General features: G+C 37.3%; 1 protein-coding gene across 1 annotated transcript in view; it reads right to left on the bottom strand.

The window, feature by feature from the left end:
• The window catches only part of CNBD1 (cyclic nucleotide binding domain containing 1), a 309,471-nt gene extending 288,329 nt beyond the window's left edge, over positions 1–21,142 (bottom strand). The window contains exons 1-2 of the mRNA XM_046641858.1: positions 21,055–21,142; positions 2,995–3,067 (exon numbers count right to left, since the gene is read on the bottom strand). Of these exons, the coding sequence (XP_046497814.1) occupies positions 2,995–3,067; positions 21,055–21,142 (161 nt within the window). The remainder of the gene's footprint in view (positions 1–2,994; positions 3,068–21,054) is intronic.
• Between the last annotated feature and the right edge of the window lie 1,149 nt (positions 21,143–22,291).

Genomic DNA, 22,291 nt, shown 5'->3' with positions numbered 1-22,291 from the left:
TTTAAAAAATCGATTGCATTTCTGTACTCTAATAACAAACTTACAGAAAGAGAACTCAAGAATACAATTCCATTTACAATCGCAACAAAAAGAATAAAGCACCTAGGAATAAATTTAACTAAGGAGGTGAAGGACTTATACAATGAAAACTATAAGACATTATTGAAAGAAATAGATAATGACATCAAGAGATGGAAAGAGACTCCATGTACATGGATTGGAAGAATAAACATAGTTAAAATGTCCATGCTACCTAAAGCAATCTACAGATTCAATGCAATCCCAGTCAGAATCCCAATGACATTCTTCACGGAAATAGAACAAAGAATCTTAAAATTCATATGGGGCAACCAAAGACCCCAAATTGCTAAAGCAATCCTGAGAAAAAAGAACAAAGCTGGTGGCATCATAATCCCTGACTTCAAAATGTACTACAAAGCCATAGTGATCAAAATGTCATGCTACTGGTACAAAAACAGGCACACAGATCAATGGAACAGAACTGAAAGCCTAGAAATAAAACCACACATCTACGGACAGCTAATCTTCGACAAAGGTGCCAAGAATATACAATGGAGAAAAGATAGTCTCTTCAATAAATGGTGTTGGGAAAACTGGACAGCCACATGCAAAGGAATGAAAGTAGACCATTATCTCATGCCATACACAAAAATAAACTCAAAATGCATCAAAGACTTGAAGATAAGTCCTGAAACCATAAAACTCCTGGAAGGTAATACAGGGAGTAGACTCTTTGACATTGAACTTAAAAGGATCTTTTCCAATACCACGTCTTCTCAGATAAGAGAAACAAAGGAAAAAATAAACAAGCTGGACTTCATTAGACTAAAGAGTGTCTGCAAGGCAAAAGAAAGTAGGATCAAAACAAAAAGACAACCCACCAATTGGGAGAAAATATTTGCAAATCATATATCCAACAAGGGCTTAATCTCCATAATATACAAGGAACTCACACAACTGAACAACAAAAAAACAAACAGCCCAATCAAAAGATGGGCAGAGGATATGAACAGATATTTTTCCAAAGAAGATACACAGATGGCCAATAACCATATGAAAAGATGTTCAACATCACTAATCATCAGGGAAATGCAAATCAAAAGTACACTAAGATACCACTTTACACCTCTTAAAATGGCTATAATCACTAAAACTAAAAATAGCAAATGTTGGAGAGGGTGTGGAGAAAAGGGAACCCTCATACACTGCTGGTGGGAATGCAAACTGGTGCAGCCACTATGGAAAACAGTATGGAGATTCCTCAAAAAATTAAAAATAGAACCACCCTATGACCCAGCTATCACACTACTGGATATCTACCCAAACAATTTGAAATCAATAATCCAAAGTAACTTATGCACCCCTATGTTCATTGCAGCACTATTCACAATAGCCAAGACATGGAAGCAACCCAAGTGCCCATCAACCAATGAATGGATAAAGAAGATGTGGTATGTATATTCAATGGAATACTACACAGCCATAAAAAGACAAAACCACCCCATTTGCAACAACATGGATGGACCTGGAGGGAATTATGTTAAGTGAAATAAGCCAGACTGAGAAAGACAAACACCATATGATTTCACTCATATGTGGCAGATAAACAAACACAAGAACAAAGAAAACAGTTTAGTGGTTACCAGAGGAACGGGGTTGCGGGGGTGGGCACAGGGGGTGAAGGGCAGCACTTATGTAGTAACAGACAAGAAATAATGTACAACTGAAATTTCAACGACGTAAACTATTATGAACTCAAATAAAAAAAATATATCTGAGCTGGAAAGCAAAGGAAAGTGAGAGGAAAGAAGGAATTCAGCGCCCAAAGCCTAACTAACTTCTTGTTTGTTAGAAAAGGGACCAGCATATAAGACAAGTTCAACAGTTAAAAACTTGGATGAGCTTGAACAACAACAATAATAAACACATATAGCTTTTACTGTGTGCCAGACTCTGCTGACTTTACATACGTTAGCTCATTTAATCATCCTAAGAACTCTTTGAAATGGGTATTGCTATTATCTCCATTTTACAAATGAGGAAACTGAGGCACAGAGAAATTAAGTAACCAGTCCAAGGTCACATAGCTGGTACGCGGCTGAGCCAGGATTCACACCAGGAGGTCTGACTCCAGACTTCATGGACTGAATTCTTCACCCTGTGCCCAAAGTCACTGGGAGGGAGGAGGATGCAAGAGTGTGTAGAAAAAAAAAAATCATTCTTGGAGAAACCCTTGGAATATTAAGGAAGCATGCCCTCCTGCCTTTCTCTGAGAAAGAAGGAATGGAAACATGGATGAAGATATAGAAATAATTTGAAATAATTAAGAGGAAGTGACTTAGAGATGTTTTAAAGTAGAGAGGGAAAGTCTGTCCACTTAGGGCATTTTTTTCAGCAGTCCCATAAAAAATGACGCAAGGTCCTCCCTTAGTGAAGAAAGGTGGGAGGGTGGGTAGACTGACGGATGTGGAAGAAACCAACTAGTACTATAATTTCAAAAATCCAACTTGGGGAAAGGAGTTGGCAAGAAAATATGTGTTTTTAAATTCTATCTTCAAGTATCGCACATCTTAGGAATCCTGGGCTTTGCTCTGTGATATTTCCAGGCTCATTGACTCCAGCCTATTTCAGCTGGCCATCCCTAGTGCACTGCTAAAGTCCTCCTTTCACTCAGGATTCGTGTTTTCAACCATTTAAAGCTTTTTCCCCTTATGACTGCTTTTTAAGTACCAGAAAGGGCCCAGCAAGGGATGAGTTATGTTTGCTTCAAACTGAATTGTTTCCTTAAAATATGACATATATATTCTGTCCCTTCAATCTGGAGGAATAACTCCCAGGTTTTCAAATGTTTTTATCTGTGTGGTGAATCAGGTACCTATGAGAGTCAACACTGCTTTATTACTCTAATTTATCCATGAAACAAACATATTCATATTCACTTGAACGACAGAAAAAGATGCATGAATAACTTACTTGTATTGTAGTCCTCTCGTCTGGCATAATGCGTTCAACTGACCATAATCAATGTGCCTAGACATTTTCAAGCCTGCAAAAAAAAAAAAAATCAATTAAAAGTGTGAGTAATTTTCTGTAATCTTATTAACCAAGTGTGTAAGTAGAGTTTAATTGCAAGCATTCATCAAAGTAAAAGAATTCAGTGACTATGGAAGTGAGGTATTGTGTATTTGATACACAAGCAGAATTGAGTAGGGATGATTGAAATGAGGAAAGAATTCAGTGTTTTTCATTGATGTCAAATCTGGTCTAGGATTGTTTGTCTGTTTAAAGTCAGCAAATATGGGAGTTTATATCTGTCATATGATGTCACTCCTCTAGAAGTAGCCTTTCAGAATTCTCATCCTATACCCTCAGAATGTGAACTGGTTCCAGAACTCCAGACGTGACAATTCAAACAAGAGTTTTCTCGAGGTCTCTGTCGCTGTCTGTCTGTCTCTGGAATACCGGCAATTTTCATTCACCCCCACACAGGCCTCCCTCTTTGGCCAGCCCCTCTTCAGAGTACCTTCCAGTGTTTGGAGTCCGTTCGCAGTTCCTTCAGAAGTTCAAGTATGAGCAAATCACACAAGATCCTTTAAGCGCAAAAAGTAATTACAGCCAAGAAGCAAACTAACTGTGAGTCTCCTTCAGCGCTAGCAAGAACTGACGTCCTTCACAGGAGATGGAAAGGAAAGGAAGAGAGAGTATCAAGCACAATCAGCCTCGTTACAGTGACCGGCACTCACATCTCAGGCCCTCTCCTTGCTCCAGGAGAATGCTTTCTGTTAGAAATACTGCAAAGCAGAAAGCAGTGATAAATACCGGCATGCCCCTTATTCCTTCCCTTAGTGAAAAGACTTTGAGAAAATCAGTGGCTTAATGCATTTCTAAAACTCTTAAAAATGTATTCATTGACCACATCCCAATAGTGAAGAAGTGAAATTTGGTATGTCCAGATTTACCCATCTTAATCTCAGGGTACTGAATCATAAAATTTGACTTTTTGTTTAAGCCTTTTGTGATCTAAAAATTAACCATCAATAACAGATACCACTTTCTAAATATGAAATTGAACTAAGTAAAATTTAAACAGAAAACTGATTGCTATCCACATAGGTCATAACATTTAATAAATTTGAAAATATCAATTACATGGTTCAGGCATTTTCTTACCTACATTACTCAGTGAGGCCTCAAGAAACAAAAAATAACCTAATTGCATTTTAGCATCATATGAAATAATTTTAAATGAGAAAATTTGCAGTTAGATTACAACAAAAATACTTTTAGGATAGTAATGTCACTGATATAGGACATTATACAAAATCTTAATAATAGTAGATTTTTAGATACATGAATTAAGACGAGATTTCTATGAAGTATTGATTTAGTCCATTTTCCTGACCCAGTTTAATACAGGGTTAGAAATAGCCCTGGTGACTGGTGTGGACAGGAAAGGAATATGATGCCAAAGAGATTTGGGGAAAACGTCAAGTTTTGAGAAAAACTTAACTAAAAAAAGGATGTTAAAAAGTAACTATCTTCATCCTGCAGCTAAAGCAGCTCACAAAAAAATAAAAATCACAGGACAGATGTGATAAGACTAAGAATTGCCAGCAGAGAGAGAGAAATTGAAACATCCCGTCACCTGAGAAAAGCTACAGCCCTTAAGGGTGGGGATTCACTGAGCCTCATTTCCAAGAGGCATTTGTCACAAAAGTGCTGAGCAACATAATGGATCTTGTCTTTGAAGCAGTCTTGTTAAAAAGAAAAAAGCCAAAAGGTTTCAATATGAAATTGTAACTCGGTAAAGACCAGAAGTTGAGATTTTCTGATGATCAAAATTAATACAGAGATAAAGCTTACAGAGTTTCACAGGGTACTAAGTTCACATTTGTGTTCCCATCTTGTTTCCCCCACATGACTATGTCCTAGCCGAGCTTTTGACAGAAGTAGAGGGGTCTTAACCCTATAATGGGGATAAAATCGAGGATTTTGACCAGACTAAGTTTGAAAGGGGATTAGAAGCTGATATAAAAAGGTGCTTATAAAGTTAATCCTAAACTAGAAATCCATGGTACGATTAAAAAACCAATTATCTTTATTGATAAAAGGCCCACTATATTTCTTGAAAGAGAGAAAACTAAAATCCCGTATTTTATCTGAGTGATAGCTTGTGATCCTTTGTTTATACGTATTAATGTTTGTTCAGGCATAGATATATATTTTTCATATTTGTGCGGTATAGGGATTTAAGTATGCTTGTGATGGGGTTATAAAGATTTGTTAAAAATGTGTTTTGTGAGTGTTAAAATTAAACTATTTTCCCTCAACAAGCTTAAAAGGTAGGTAAATACCCCTTGCAAAAAGCTAAGAGGAAGCGGTAAGATAAGTGAAGCCTTAGAAATATTGTAAATGCACACTGCTGCTTATCATGAGTCTAGGCTCGTCGGAGTGGCTACAGGGCAAGGAAAAGGGATGAACGCGGAGCCAAAGAGAAAAGGTGACCATGACCACGTGGAAATACCAGAGTATGGTCAGCTAGAAAACAGAGGGCTGAGGCCTCTTCAAAGTGTTGCACTCTAATAAATAATCCAGCGATGAGCAGAACTTTGCTTAGTTCAATATTCAGAGCTCAAAGAAGCAGTTTAGCAGCAACAGCAACAGAAACTTTATCAACAAACTTTTGTACTAAGAATAACAGTTCTTATGCTAATTCTAGCACAGGACTAACGTGCAGAACAAGAAGCTGCACAGGAGAAAATATAGGATCTGCCAGTTCTAGCCTGAACTCCACCAATTTTCACATGAACATCATCCAGGAAAGTCAAACTCAAGATAACCAAAGCTTCACTTAAAATTCCTCTCATACTTCTTTCCTTCAAAAACCTGATCGTCCTTCTGAATTCTCCATCTGGGTTAAGAAAATCCCTATCACTTTCCATAACTCTACCACCAACCTTGGGATCCATGTCTACTCTTTCCCCGTCAGGACCAATGTGTAATGAAGGCCATCAATTCTCTCTTTCAAAATGTATCCTAAATATGTTTCAAATATGTCCTATCTGATCCCAATGACAGGGCCACCAAATAGGGCCACGCCACGTGCACACTGTGAAGGAGTACCAGCTACATGCATGCAACACGTCAGTATCTTGTTCCAGACTCTCTTTGAGCCTCATCGGCACTACTACGATAACCTCCTATCTATTCTCCTGACTCCAACTTCCTTTCCAACCCATCCTCCACACAACGATCACAGTATTTTCTAAAATTCCAATGGGATTACATACGTTTCTTGCTTAAAATCATTCTAAGCCTCTACAGGCTAACGTTTAAATATTTTGTATGGAATACAACGCCTTTTGACTTCTATGGCCTCATTGGCCGCCACCACCTGTGTCGGTGCCCTTTGCCCTCCATCTTTCGACAGCACACGTTCTGGCTACTCCCTGAAGACACCCTTTCCTTTCAACGTAAGGTTCTCTTTGGTTCTTTCTCAACTTAAAAAAAAACTCATCCGTCTGTTTAGATCCACCTTGAAGTTAACCTATCTGTGACAATTTTTAAACTTCTCTTCTCTAGAAAAAGGTAGTTGTTTTTTCCATTGTGTTTTAATGACTTTTTATTTATACTTAATGTTTCTTCCAATTTGTTACAATCCCCCAAGGACGGGGTCCACTATACACTCATGTATAAAACACTAGAACTTATCATAGCATTTGGATCTAAATATATGTTATTTGTTACATTATATTGCATAAATAATAAGAACATGGCTCTAATATGTCAGGTGAGGGTCCATTGTATGCAATGCACATAAAATCAAAGAAAAATAATGAAGGCAGGAAAATTAAAATAAAGTTGCATTTAACAAATACGGCAAAGAATACCTACTAAATACTCTTAAAAAGCCCTCTGACCCTTGCAGGGTATCGTACTCTAATCATTTTACCTCCATTCTGTATGAGACTGAAGACCACGTCAATGCCATTTTTGCCATTCAAAACCAATGCATCATGAAAAGAGCCCACTAAATAAAATAAAGAGTAGAAAGAGGGAAAAAAATTGACCTTCATTAAAATTGAGAATTAGCATGTTTCCTAACTACAAACTCTGAAAAATATCAAATTGTAAGAATTCAATAAACTTTAAAAGATACACAAAAGCATATTCATACTTCTCGTGTTTGAGGAAATAGGCAGAGTTCTCCAGGAGAAAGCAGAATAGCCCTAAAAGGTACAACAATGAAACCTTCCTTGGAACGGGGCGTTCTTGAGACATGGACAGACTAAGGGGCATCGCAAACCCACGATATACGTGGAATGTAGGGCCGAACAAGGATCCCACATACACTCATATTTTTTTAAGGGTCAGATTGTTGTGGTGGTGAGAAAGAGGACAGATGTTAGGTGGCATCAACACAGAAGTAAGTGATCTCAGTCACTGGAGAGAAGTAAACAGAGGCCAAATCACTACTGGGAAACCTTTGCAATATGAATGCTGACAGCACCAATCAGAAACAGATCATTTAGGAAAGAGTACAGAACACAGTTGATGATTAAGAGTTCAAAGTTACCAAACAAGAAAATTCAGCCTGTCTGCCGTGCCAAGTCACTCCTCACCACTATTTTTTCCAAGCAAGTAATCTACCTTCAAAATGTAACCATCATTCAATAACCCTAGGCATGACATACTCTAAGGGAAAACATGAAAAATGATTAACTTATCAAATAAAAATCAAATAATATGCATCAGAAAAAGAAATATGCCAAGATGTGGGGAGAAATCTTTCCCAACCACACACACACACACACATGCTTGATGAAAGAAAAGTAAAGAGCTATAAGGCGCTAAATACAAATAAAGCAATAGAAGAAATTACAAGTGAACAGGCTATCCTCAGGAAAGAAGAGAATGATAAAATTATAACAAATAAAATCCACGTTAGAAACAGCAAAAATGACAATAAAGATTTAAGAAAATATAATCACAAAACATAGAGGCTAACACGCTCAAATACATAGAAAAGAGAAAAGAAGAAAATGATAAATGAAGATGGAGAAGAGATATTACACGTGAAAATTGTTCCTGAGTAAGAAAACAGAAAAAACGGTGTGGAAAAAAATGCTCAAACATATAAAATAACAACACTTTTCTAATATAAGGCCTTGATTCTGAAGAATTAAATAAATACCATGGCCCAAAAAGGGAAAGAGAGCATAATACATGATTTACAAAGAGACTAGATGTTACTAGGTTAGTAACTACATGTCACTATGTTTCCAAGATAAAGAGACAATCATTTTAGCACCAGCCAAAAGAGAAAGTTTTCACACTTGTAGTATGAAAACTCCGTTTGGCCATGGTCTTCTCCACAGGAAAGTTCTGGCAAACCGCAAGGCAATCTCAGGAAAAAATACATATACATTATTTGTGAATTTTATTCTCCAATAGACATAAAGGTAATAAATAAATAGAAGACCTTAGAGAATATAAAATACCATGAGCCCTCTTTGAAAAATATGATTTGATAAACATACAACTAAGGCTTGATAGTATGGACCCTATACTAATAAGGTTATGTAGATTCTGTAAGCCTTAAAACATGTAAGTTCTTCATAGATTCTAATGGAAGTAGTGTAAACAATAATGACTAACAAATTGGAAGCATAAAATATATTTGCACAGATTCCCTCACATAGCATGTAATTAGTAGTTACAGTTTTTTGTTTTTTGGGGTTTTTTTTTAAAGATTTATTTATTTTCTTTTTTTTTTTTTCTCCCCAAAGCCCCCTGGTACACGGGTGTATATTCTTCATTGTGGGTCCTTCTAGTTGTGGCATGTGGGACGCTGCCTCAGCGTGGTTTGATGAGCAGTGCCATGTCCGCGCCCAGGATTCGAACCAACGAAACACTGGCCCGCCTGCCCCAGAGTGCATGAACTTAACCACTCGGCCACGGGGCCAGCCCCAGTAGTTACAGTTTTATAGACTATTTTAAAATAATGGAGGCTTAAGAATAATATTTGGAGATGTGAATGTAACTAGCCAAAGACTTAGACATTAAGATTCTTAGCAATTAAATCAAGATGTCAAGAGGAAAACTTTTCTCATTTCATACTAGGTTGTGAATACCCAGTGTCGAAAGTTGATAAATCAAGAAATAGAAGTGTAAGCATTGAGTCTGCCTATTAAATATTTTTGTGTTCTAAATTATATGGCATTAAAATTCATAAAGCAAAAATTGCAGGAATAAATGGAGACAAAAAAACCCTCCACAGTAATTTCCCTTCCTTATTGTCCAAAAATCAAGTAGAAATGATTCACTGAGGATATAAAGTCTTTACATAATTAATGAAATGTTAATCATATATCAAATTTATTCTTAAAGAGTATCAAAACTGAAACTACAAAATATAAGGAAGTAAAAATAGTGGATGTTTTCATGAACCTATGGAATATAATTAAAGTCTTTCTCTGGAGAAAAGACATTCTCCAAAATATTTATATTACAAGAAAAGAGAAAGAATAAAATCAAAAGAATTAAGTATTTGACTCAGGAAGTTAGGAAAAGAGAATTAAAATAAATGAGGGAAATGAAAGGGAGAAAATAGAAGAGCAGAAAGTAATGAATTTATGAAACAGGAAAAACTGTAGAAAAGTAAGCAAACTCAAAAGCTAGTTCTTTGAAGGAAAATAACTGCTGGCTTATTTAAACAAGGAAAAAATGTCATAGGTACTCAAGGTCATAAAATTGGTAAATAACTATAAATATCATTATCAAGGAAATCAAAAGGGTATTTTACACAACTATATACCAAAATAATTAAAACTTTGAATAAAAAGAAAGATTCTTCAGGAAAATCATACTACATAAATAGACCCCAGATAGGAGAGAAAATCTAAATAAGTTAATTGCCTTGAAAGAAATGGAGAATAATCTCACAGGAATTTCCCCCTGCCACACACAAAAATGCACCAAAGTATTTTCATAAGTGAATTCTGTGAAATCTTTACAGAATAAATAATTCTAATGCCAGTTAAATGTTTCAGAACACAAAAGAAAAGCTTCCAAATTTCTTTGATAAAGCAAGCAAAACAATGATATCCAAATGTGACGAGGATAGCATGAAAAAGAAAACCAGAGATTGACTTCATTCATAAATAAAAATGAATATTATAAGTGTATGATGTCCAGAAACACAATAACAGTAATATCATACAACAAAGTAAGATTTATCCAAGTAACTCAAAGAAATTTCAATTACAAAATATAACATATAATTTACCATGTCAAAATTTTAAAAATCATAATCTTCACAGATACAGAAAAATTATTCAATAAAATTGAGTATTGTTTTTAAATAATTTAAGTAGAAAAAAGTTTCTTTTCTTAACCTGATGAATATATCAAACCAAAAGACAGCATCATGTTTAATTTGAAACAGTAGAAGCAATAGCATAAATTCAAACACAAGATAAAAATATCCACTAGTGCTCCAAATTTCTGGAAGTACTGAGCAACACAATTTCATAAAAGACATACACAAGTTACAAAAATTTGAAAAAAGAGACAAAAATATTGTTTGCTAATATTATAATTATATAGGTAGAAAACAGAACTGAATAGAATGGAAGCCCATTAGGAGTGTTCACTCAAGTGGGTGCTTACAAAAGTAACTATATATTCAACAGCTTGCCCCTTTTCTCTGAACGATTGAGTCCTAAAGCCATTGGGATAGTGGGGAAGGTAGGCATCAATGCCAGCTGTAGGTGGGAGCGAAAGGGAGGGTGTCAACATGGCCAAGACCAGGGTGTGGAGGGCATCCATACATGTGGCTGGGCCCATGCAGAAGATCAGAGGCTGAGGAGGGTAGGATAGCAATCACGTGAGGTAGGAGGGGGAGGGGATGCCCCAGTGCTGAGTGTTCCACCCTTAGTCGGGGTGGGGTGGCAGCGAATATGGAAGACAGGCTACAGAGAGGGAAACTGATCAACAGTATTATAGAAAAGTTACTAGGAGGAAGGTCCTGCTTCAGAGAAGGGAGTTGCAAACTCAGAAAGGAAGAAGACCGGAATGTACCCTGAAGAGTTGCACTGGAATTGGAGGAATTGATCTAAACTCATAGTTTCCAACATATATAAATTGATATGCAAACAAACACAAATGTAAATTTGCATTCCTTAGATCTGACCACGGAGAGGGCCTGGGAGCAGTGACGCCCTAACCTCGCTGAACACATATAGCAACTAGATCTCGACTTCTAGATGCAATTCTGCTTTAAAATGGACCAGGGCTCCTCAGGAAAGCGGCTGGTTCCCGGGCTCAGACAAGGAAAGTGCGAGATGAGCCTGAGAAATCCTGTTATGCCAGAAAGCAAAGACATGCTTAAATCAACTTGAAGGCGCTCCCAGTGGCTGAACCGTGAACAATTTGGGCATCAAAATATATAACGAGAGTAACTCATTAAAAACCTTTGAGCAAACTAGGAAACCGTAAGTTTACATTTATTTATTATCCATTGATTGATGAAACATTTTATGAGAAATGGGATATTTATAGACCTTCAAAATACTTATTCACAAAACACTTATTAATTACAAAAGGGAAAAGAATGAATTTAAATTTACAGCAAAGAAGCTCTCCAAATCCCACCTTAACCAATTGATTAAAGTGAATATCATCATTAAGTGAGCCAAATTGTAATCATGTGCCACCTGATAAGATGGAAGGAGAACAGAGAACCACTTGTATGACATTTCTGCCAAAGGAGTCCAACTGGAATCTAATCATAAGGAAACTTCAGACAACCCAAATTGAAGGATATTCTACTAAATAACTGGTTTGTAATCGCCCAGCATCAAGGTCATGAGAGGCCAGGAAAACTGAGGAACTGTTCCAGACTGAAGGAGACTGAAGAAACAAGGCTGAAGAAAGGCAACACGAGATTTTGAATTGGATCCTCTTACTACAAAGAACATTATCAGAACAACTGGCTAAATTCAGATGCGGTCTAACTATTAGATTACAAAAATTTGTCTGTGTTGATTTCCTGATTTTGATGGATGTATTGCGATTATGTAAGGGAATGTCACTTTTAAGAAATACGCATAAAAATATATATGGATGATAGTGTCAAATGGCTTTGGAAAATTAAGTTTCTTTATACAGAACTTTCAACATTTCTATAAGCTGTGGTTGTTTTGAAATTTTTAAAAATTTTGTTTAAAAAAATTTAATAGCTTTCTCATATGATGACTTTTACAAGTTAAGAGAATTCAATAAGAAAAAATATCATTCATAATAGCAAGGAAAAAAGATAAAATGCCTAGGAGTAAATTTTATTGAGTAGCATAAAAGGGTATTTGCATAAATTGGAAGTAGGAAGTAGGAATATTGTAAAGACACCAGTTCTTGAGTAGCAAGATTCAATATCATAAAGATGTGAATTCTCTGTAAATTAATCTTTAACACATTTCCAATTAAAATACCAAAATGTTTATTTGTTGAAAAAGCCCAAATATTTCTAAAGTTCACATACAAAAATAAACATAGGAGAATAGCCAGTAAAAGTCTTCTAAAAAAGAGTAATTAGTAAAGGTTAATCTTACCAGATATTGAAATATATCATAATGCTTCAAAAATTACAACAGTTCAACACAAATGCATAAATAGACAAGAGATAAGTGGAAAAAGAAAATAGTAGATTCCAGAAATAGATGCAAAATACGTACAAAAATTAACATAAAATGAAAATCGGCATTTCAAATTAGTAGGAAAAGACTACTCAACAAATGATGTTAGAACAGTTGGTTGACCATTTGGAAAAATATTAAGTTGTAGCCCTACCTCGTTATTCTAAACCAAAATAAATTCCAGATGCCCAAAATATTTAACAAGCTTAATATTAAAAAACAAAACTATATAAGTACTAAAAAAAAAAGCATGGGGGAATTAATTATGTTTAAATCTTGGCATAGAAAATGACATTCTAAACAAGAATTAATAACAAAGGACAAAATGTACACAGGCATTCTAAAAGCTTTGTGTGATGCAAACATCATAAAGATAAAAGAAAAATACAAACTGAGAAAAACATTTGTAAAGTATATGCCAAAGGGCTAATTTCTTTCATACACAAAAATTTCTTTCAAATAAAAGGGAAAATAAACCTCAGTGAATGAGCAAGGGACATAACCCAGCAGTTCACATAAATACAAATGGCCACAAATATACGAAAAGATTCTAAACCTCGTAAAGAAATGCAAACTTAGAGAGAAATTAGAACTGTTTTTATTTTTTTTAATTGAGGTATCATTGACATAGAATATTATATCAATTTCAGGTGAACGTAATGATTTGATATTTGATATTGTATAGACTACAAAATGATCACAATAAGTCTAGTTATCATCTGCCACTATACAAAGTTTCAAAAAAATTTTTTTGTGATGAGAAGTTTTAAGATTTACTTTCTTAGCACCTTTCAAATATGCAATACAATATTATTGGCTATAGTTCCCTTGCTGTGCATTACATCCCCATGACTTATTGATTTTATAACTGGAAGTTTGTATGTCTCGACCCCCTCATCCATGTTGCCTACTCCCCAAACCCCTCTCCTCTAGGAACCACCAATCTGTTCTTTGTATCTATTAATTTTGTTTTATTTGTGCATTTGTTTTGCTTTTTAGATTCCACATACAAGTGAAATCATGCAGTATTGGTCTTTCTCCGTCTGACTTTTTTCACTTAGCATAATGTCCTCAAGGTCCATCCATGTTGTTGCAAATGGCAAGATTTCATTCTTTTGTATGACTGAGTAGTATTCCATTGTGTATGTATAACACATCTTTTACTAACGTCAACATTTTTTCATATTCCTCAAAACTTACACGGAATTAAAGATTACCAATATAATAGAAAAAAACTATTTTCAACTAATATATCAGCAAAATTTTTGTTTTATAATACATAATATTAGCATTAATGTTGTGAAATATAAACTTGTATATACTGATGGTGGGACCAGAAATTAGGACAATCTCTTTGGACGACAATTTGTCAATAGTTACCAAAATTTAAAATGCACACATCCTTTGGCCTTGCAGTTCTAGTAATACACTTGAAAACCAACTGAAAAAGGTATATAAACCTTGATTTTTAACTTCAAAACTAACTAGAAACAAATTCCTACTGTATTAGTTAAGATCCAGTAGTCAGGAGACAGAAACCTCATCAGTTATTTTAAAGGAAAAAACTGATACAAAGAACTGTTAGTCAGATACTAGAGAACTGAAGAGACAAAAAGGAAACACCAAACATCATGCAGAAAGCAGCTACCACCACAGTTTCTGCTGATAAAGGGAAGAGGTTGAATTACTAAAACTTCGAAGTTTGGAGCAATGGCCCTATGAAGCCGAGACTCAGCTCTCTGAAGACGGGGTGTGAGTCGCAGGCTCTGAGTTCTTAAAGGGGTGCAATGAGGCTATTTCCAAAAATGTTGGGAAAACTGCAAATGGAATTAACTGCTGCTGCTAGAAGGAACAGCTGCTGCTTGGGTGAGAAAGACTCTTTGCTGGAGAGACGCTCACAGGAGAAGCAAACCAGACACAGAGAACAAAAGAATAAACACTTTCCTTAACTTTCGTCCTCCGTCCAATCTCCCTCTAGCTCTCACACTGAGAGATCCTAATAGGAAGCCCAGTGTCTTCCTGGGAAAAAGCGTAGTTTGCAGAGTCCTAGTCCCAGAATCAGAAAGCAGAAGAGTGGGTTTGAAGAGGAGACTGACACACCCATCTTGCTAATGCAAGATTTTGGTGTATTCAAACAAAATGAGATATAATATAGCCACTAAAATGAATAAGGCACAGGGCCAGCCCTGGTGGCCTAGTGGTTAAGTAAAATACACTCTGCTTTGCTGGCCTGGATTTGATTCCCAGACATGGACCTACACCACTTGTCTGTCCGTGGCCACGCTGTGGTGGCAGCTCACATACAAAAAAAAGAGGAAGATTGGCAGTGGAAGTCAGCTCAGGGCAAATCTTCCTTAGTCAAAAAAATAAATAAATAAATAAGGTACCTACATATTTGTTGACAATAAAAGGCCTTCATAATATACAATATCGTTAAGTGAAAAATAAAAGTATGAAACAGGGTAATAAAAATGCCCTACCAAATGTATAAAACAATAAGATTATACACACATACTCTTACATACACACACAGGTGTGTGTATACATGTATGTGTGTATATATACATACATACACAAACATGCATGGAAAATTTCAAGAAAAAGTATTTTTTCATGATAGTTACTTCTGAAGATAAGATTAGGAGTGTTGGTTGGGAGGAAGACTTACTCAACTTTTCAATATTCTCTTGTGCCTGATGCATGTTATTTACATAATAATTTTTAAAAGAGACTTATTCACCAAAATTCCCGTAAATTATGTGAGATTTGTTTATTCTTCTTTCCATTTACTAATCACCTGCATGCTAGGTATTGGAGATACAGAGACATGAATGGGTGACCACTTATGTCCAGATAGTCATCTAATAAGAAACACACCCCTAAGGCACAGGCATATGAGGTCTCTAATGTGAGGGTAAAGGTGACAAGAATAATAGGAGGGGTACAGAATACGTGCTAAGGGAGTTCAGAGATACGACAGAGATCACTTCACACCAGAGAGGACAGGAGAGCCTTTGTGGAAGTTAAAGTCACTGAGAAGAACTTTGAAGAACTAGAACGATAGTAACAAACAGAGCAGGAGAGAACGGAACCCCAAGAGGAAGCGTGAGCTAAGGCAGGAGAGTATGGTGACGAGTATGATGGGGTAACTTGTAACTTTCCCATTCAGCTCTGCTCCCTAGAGACCCAATAAAGGTAGACTCTCAAGGTTACTAGGCAACATTGCTTATGATAACAATGATCCCTGATTACTGAGTTGCATCTGGACTAGGACAAACTAGAGTTGGTCTACAAATATCTCATAAGGAGTCATTGCAATGGGCTTCCCTGAGGACAGCAACTCTTGTAACTGAGAGGTTCGGTGCAGGAAACTTGGAAACAGGCCTATGGAATTTTTATAAGAGTGTTGGCTCCTGTGGAGTATGACACTTTTAATCCAGGGTGATTCAGCGCCTGTCCTATTCGACTCTCATTACCCTGAACCTGAACTACCTCATGGGGTACCAACGAGGGATGTGCGGGCTGCTGCTCAGACAGCTGTGAGAACTGCTTCCATGAAAGGGGAACACCTGACACTGCCCCTCTGGAAGACTGTGACTCTATCCTTTATCCTTCTGAGCTCGTGTGTCTAATGTGGCCATCTGGATGGTTTATTGATCCAGGAAGTCCTCCCATGCCGAGCAGTGCCGTGGATGGTTCAGAGAACATTGGTCACAGTATTCTGGCTGTCGTGGAGAGTTCTATCAGTGGACGTGTGAAGTCTAGGACACGAGAGACAGACTTTAGCCAAATCATGAAAAATTTAAATGCCAGATTGAGGAAAATGGATTGTAATCTAAGTTTTGGAGGAGAACAGGACCCTGACGATTTCTGCATGGAGAGTTAATATGATCAAATTCCTTTTTTCATCATCATATCAGAAAAGTAATCTAGTCCACAATATGTGATGGAAGGAAGACCGGAGATCAGCTCAGTCAAAGGTGGTGGAGGACTAGATAGCTAGACGGCGGAAGGACTGATCATAGAGGGTGAATGCAGGAGGTATTTCTTAGACAGCCTGTCAAGAACAGAGCGATAGCCTGAACTCCGGGGGCAAACTTGTGCGACCTCTGATGGAGAAATCTGATTTGCGATGCATTGCAATTTACTCCAGGGTTTCCTGGTGGAACCCCCAGCCATGATCCAGCTCAAGTTTAAGCTATTATAACTTAATTTCTGAAGGGCACTCAAGATTTTCTAACAAAAAGTACACGTACATTGAGACAGTTATAACAGTGATAAGAAAAAAGAAGTGCTTGTTTTTTCAATAAACATCCATCTTTTCTCCCTCAGGATTTAAAAAAAGAAAAAAATGACTTTTACACTGAAAACTAAAGTTGAGAAAATAATTTTTCAGTATTTCTTTTCCTAAATTATCTAATGGTATTTTCCACAAGGACTATTACTGATTATACACACAGAGAGAAAAACACAAACATTCAACCATCTTTTCCATCTTTCATTCCTTCTTGGAATATCCCTTCTCATCTCTTTTAGCTCTGTTTTTTCAACCTTGTTTTCTTTATACATTACAAAGTCTGCTTTTCTGTCTTTCTTCTCTACTGACAAGCCCCCCTTTTTCTTACTTGCACTCCTAGGATTTGAGTGGTTTTTTAAAATGGGGCAATATTCACTTTTCCAGATAAATATATATATATATTGAAATACATATATCTTGAAACACCTTTAATCTTTAGAACTGAAACTCTCTCAAATTACAGGAAACGCCCTTGAAGTGTTAGGAACGAGGACACTGTTTTTTCAGGTTTTCTGTAAATGTGTGCCATAAAATGAAAAAGGAGCAAAAGAAAACATTCACTCAGTAGTATTATCTTGTTTCTAAATTTCTTGAAGTGTCTCAGGCCTTCCCTTGAATGCTTTTTTTCTTTCTACATCCTTATATGTTCGAATAAGCAAAATGTGCCTACAACTATCTTGTGAACCTGAAACTCTTTTTGTTACTGGAACAATAAGAACAAAAAACCTTTTGCCAAAGACCAGAAATTCCTTCTCCCAGATAAACCAGAAAACAAAATGTAAGGCGCATTTTTGAACTTGTCTTTTCTCAGAAGGACAAACCTAATAAGCGTGAAGAAAATAGAGGCACAGCATACCGACCCAAAGAAAGCAGCAACCAGACCATACACCTCATTGTAAGTGTTAAAAGGGTTTCCTCCAGACAAATAGCTTCCTGCTTTCTATTAAATAAAAAAAAATTTTAAAGACAATTTTTCTTCCTTTTCTCTCTTCAGGAAATCAACTTCTAATAATAAGAGGTCATGTATGTACCTAGACCAGATGTATTTCGCCCAGGTGGGAAAACTACTGAAGGCCTTGCTACCCGTAAGGTTTCGAAAACAGTTCTCATCTGGGATAAAAAGTGGCATGACTTTTTTTGCCCTTGAGAACAATCATTTCTTTCCCAGGTTTAGCAAGCTGTGAAGAATCTTGAGACCCAACTTAAAGAGAGTAAAGAAGGAGAAGATGTGAAACTTTAAAAGAAAAAACATGTGAGCGACTCGAGAAGCTTAACCACTTGGAGCATCTGTGAGTCTGAATTTCAAAGTTAAGGAGACAGTGCTGAGGGTGTTTAAAGATGTGTGATATGTTCTCTCCCTTAAATCAAAAGAGTGTCTGAGTAGCTAAAATGGTAAAATGCAACAAATGTATATACATCACTTAACGGGTAAAAGGCACAGGCATTTCAGGGTGGTGGGTAAGGAAGAAACTGGAGTGCTGCTGACTTTGTGGTTGCTTTATGAGCAGAGAAAATTCATCCATTCTATGGATGAACGATGAAGAGTCTTGAACACTCGACAACTGTGTGAACCTCAGCATAAAATCCAAGCCTCACGATCCTTGACTGTAAAATGGACCATGTATTAGTTTCCTTTTGCTGCTGTAACAAATTGCTACAAATTTACCGGCTTAAAACAACACAAATTTATTATCTTACAGCTCTGGAGGTCAGAAACCTGAAACAGGTCTCGCTGGGCTAAAATCAAGTTGCCAGCAGAACTGCACTCCTTCTGGAAGCTCTGAGGGAGAACCCATTTCTTTGCCTTTTCCAGCTTCTAAAGGCTACCCAGCTGCTCCTTTCTCTCTTCTCTCTGCAAAGCCAGCAATGGCCAGCTGAGCCTTTCTCACCCTGCGTCAGTCTGGCTCTGACTCACACACCACACTTCAGCTTATGAGGACCCTTGTGGTGAACGGTGGACCCACTGGGTATTCCAGAACATTCTGCCATTTCAAGGTCAGCTGATTAGCAGCCTTAATTCCCTCTGCAACCTTAGTTCCCCTTGCCTTGGAGCATGGCACATGCTCATGTCCTAATCAGGGCATTAGGGCACGGACATCATTGGGGACCATTATTCTGCCTACCACAGACCTCATAAGGTTCTTGTGAGAAATAAATGAAACAACATAATGTGCAAAATGCTTACACAATGACTACAGAAAGTCCTCAATAAACATTATTCACATTTAAAATTTATAGAGAAGGTGGACATGACTCACTAACCATAACCTGACTAACCACATCCAAAGTAAACAAGGATGTGCACACGGCTGGAATTTTTAAGGTCCTTAACTGAACCCTCCTGTTTATGCCCATTGCAGTCTGACTCATCCCCATTCACATCCGCTTTATAATTCCGGTTCAGTCATATTATAGATTGAAAGCACCCTCACCTACGCCTACATGAGATCACCGCTTCAGCAGTGACAGTCAGAGTTTGCTAAGGGAACCCATCGCCTCGCTGCAGTTAGCACAAAGGCAGTTACTAAGCACGCAGGACACGTCCCCGAGGGGAAGTCACAGACGCAGAACATCAAGCAGGAAGCTCTACGGGGAAAATCCGGAGCTCCACTGCTTTCCATTATGCTCTATTCAGTTCTGAGATCTAAATTGCTGCTGATTTTTCATCTTTTAATCACTTCATACAAGTCGAGTGTCCTTCGGAGACACTACAGCGGGCGCACGTATTTCATCCCACTGATTCTAAATTAATTTGATCTTTCAACTCCCGGCTACTGCACTTCCTAGGCTGCTAAAAAAAAAACCATCCTAGTGTGACTTCTTTTTCTTTTGCACAAATAAAATCTGTGCAGTAGAAGCTGTGATTTTTGGAAAAATTATATTTGATGTTTATTTCAACTCTCACTGAAAAATAGAACTTTGACTACACACAAGAATTTTTTCACAATAATAAAAGCATATAAAAGTAATGCATGTGGGAATTAATTTAACATAAAGACTTTGTCTAACACTGTTCAAGACATAAGTAAACCCCTTCAAGAGGTATCAACTGATGCCTGTGGCAACTTTTTCTCTGGAGACTATGATCATTAATTAAATATATATAATTAGAAGAATAAACTCTCACAGGAAGATAAACGAGTAAATGGGTTAGCTTCTTCAAATCAACACTATTAATTTCCTCAATGAATGTTTAAATAATAGAGTAAATGCTTTATTGAAGTCGAAAGGGTCACAATTATTACCCTGTCATCTGAAACATTTTTTTAAATTGCAGCTATCAGTAGAACTATTACATATTGTTAGTCAGCATATTGGTAACGAAATAATGGATCTATGAATTTGAAGGGTAGGACAAGAAGTCTTGAGAAATATGTTCTGAGTTTTCTATAAAATAATAAAATATATATAAAATAAGAAAATGCTATCTATTGTATAAACGTCAAAATATTTAACTCTATAATTATTGACTTAATATATTAACTCAATATACTATATTAATTATATTAATTATAGTTAATATGTTAATTAACTATATGATGTAAATCAAAGCTTACAAAATGAAAATAAAATGAAATAGGAATAAATTTCAGAGCAAGAATAACAGGAATTATCTCTCTTTTTTTTTTTACCTTAAAAATTTTAAATGAGAGTTCTCCTAGTGAATATGAGATATTGACTTGCTCACGAAGACTGACTCTGGGTAGGCTCTAACAGACTTGCCAGAAACCAGGGGCCTGATCCCTGGTGAGCCATGGGACCTCTCCAAGCCTTTGTTTTCTCTGCTCTTTAACAGAATTTGTGATTTGAAGCTCTGAGAGTTCATGAAGTTCCCCATTTTACAAAGCAAAGCCCTTGAGACCTAGAGAATTAAAATGGCTCCGGGGGATGGAGGAGGATTTGCACATCCATGCTCTTTCTAGTCCACTGTGCTGTCGCTAAGACTCCCCATGTCCCCACCAACCCTCCAGCGCCCCATTTCTTATGACGGGGGTAAGCACCGCTGACAATGACGACAGACCCTCGGCTGTCCCCACTCACTCGGTAAACTGCGAAGCGGAGGAGGCGGCACGTTTTCTATCGCCATCATATGAGCCAGAATGGCTGCTGGAACAGAGGACAGGGGCATTTTGACGGCTCAAAGGCCGCGGAGCAGAGGCTGCTTGAGAAGCAAAAGACCACTCTTTCCCTTGAGGCATCACAAAGCAGAACGCTCAAGGCTCTCTCTGATAGGCTGAGCACCGCGGAATCTTCGGTGCACAGTTCTGTCACAGCCCGTGGACAGAAGTAAACCCCTCTGCCGAGAGTGAAGTCTAGCCCAGGAAGAGCCACATCCCAGGCCAGCAGAATTTATGCGGGGGCCTTCGTGAGCTAGAGTAGAAGAAATAAAGAGGAAAGTTGTAATGCACGAGGCAGGGACAGCAGCATCTACAGCACACATTAGTCTAGGCTGGAGGAAAGAATTCACCTCATGGCTCTCCTATAATTCAGAGCCCTTTTTCTGCCTACTAAATGTTCACACTGGGCATCACAGAGTCTGTCTGTGGTGGCAGCAACTGGATGTTTACACTGCTGTCCATGGCCACATACACATGGTAAAGCAGCCTTCTAATTATCATGCACTGATAAACACATCCCTACTTATATTTAACCATAGTCTACTGGAGTGTGGCATATGTTTTTGTTATTTTTCTGCTGCTTCACAATAATTAAGGCTTGTTACAATACCTAGGGTTTAGGTATTGTCCTAATTAATGTATCTTTTGATTCTGTGTATCATCTCTGAAGGCCTTTAAGAATATTTTCCTGGTGTCATAACCGTAACAGGTTAGTATACACAAAAGGCCCATGACTGACCCCTGAGCCTGGCCAGTAGACTGATAACCTGTTACCGTCCAGCTTCATCGAGAAAACATTAATAACCAGAATTGAAAACTTCAGTTGTATTGCAAAAGTGACACATTTATCTTGCAATAATTCTTATTAAATTGCACAATGAACTGACTTCACCATAACTTTTCAGTTGAATGTGTTTTCATGTCCGCAGTTTTATGAACTCTGGACTCACTGTAGACCCACATTGGTTGTGTCTCCTCATTACTTCCCATCTTGTATTTTTTCTGCATTAGCCAGCTACCTTCCCCTGCGTGGCTCCCACCTCAGAATGGCAGCCTGCCCTCCCAAAGGTCCCCCTTGGTCATCCCTACCGCCTTCATTTAACAGACCATCCTAGTTCCATTCTCTTCCCATTCTCACATTTAAAACTCAAAGAACCAAG

This window comes from Equus quagga, chromosome 16 (assembly GCF_021613505.1).
Source record: "Equus quagga isolate Etosha38 chromosome 16, UCLA_HA_Equagga_1.0, whole genome shotgun sequence".
Classification (NCBI taxonomy): domain Eukaryota; kingdom Metazoa; phylum Chordata; class Mammalia; order Perissodactyla; family Equidae; genus Equus; species Equus quagga.
Note: the sequence above shows the minus strand (reverse complement) of the source record. Positions and strands in the feature narration are given on the sequence as shown.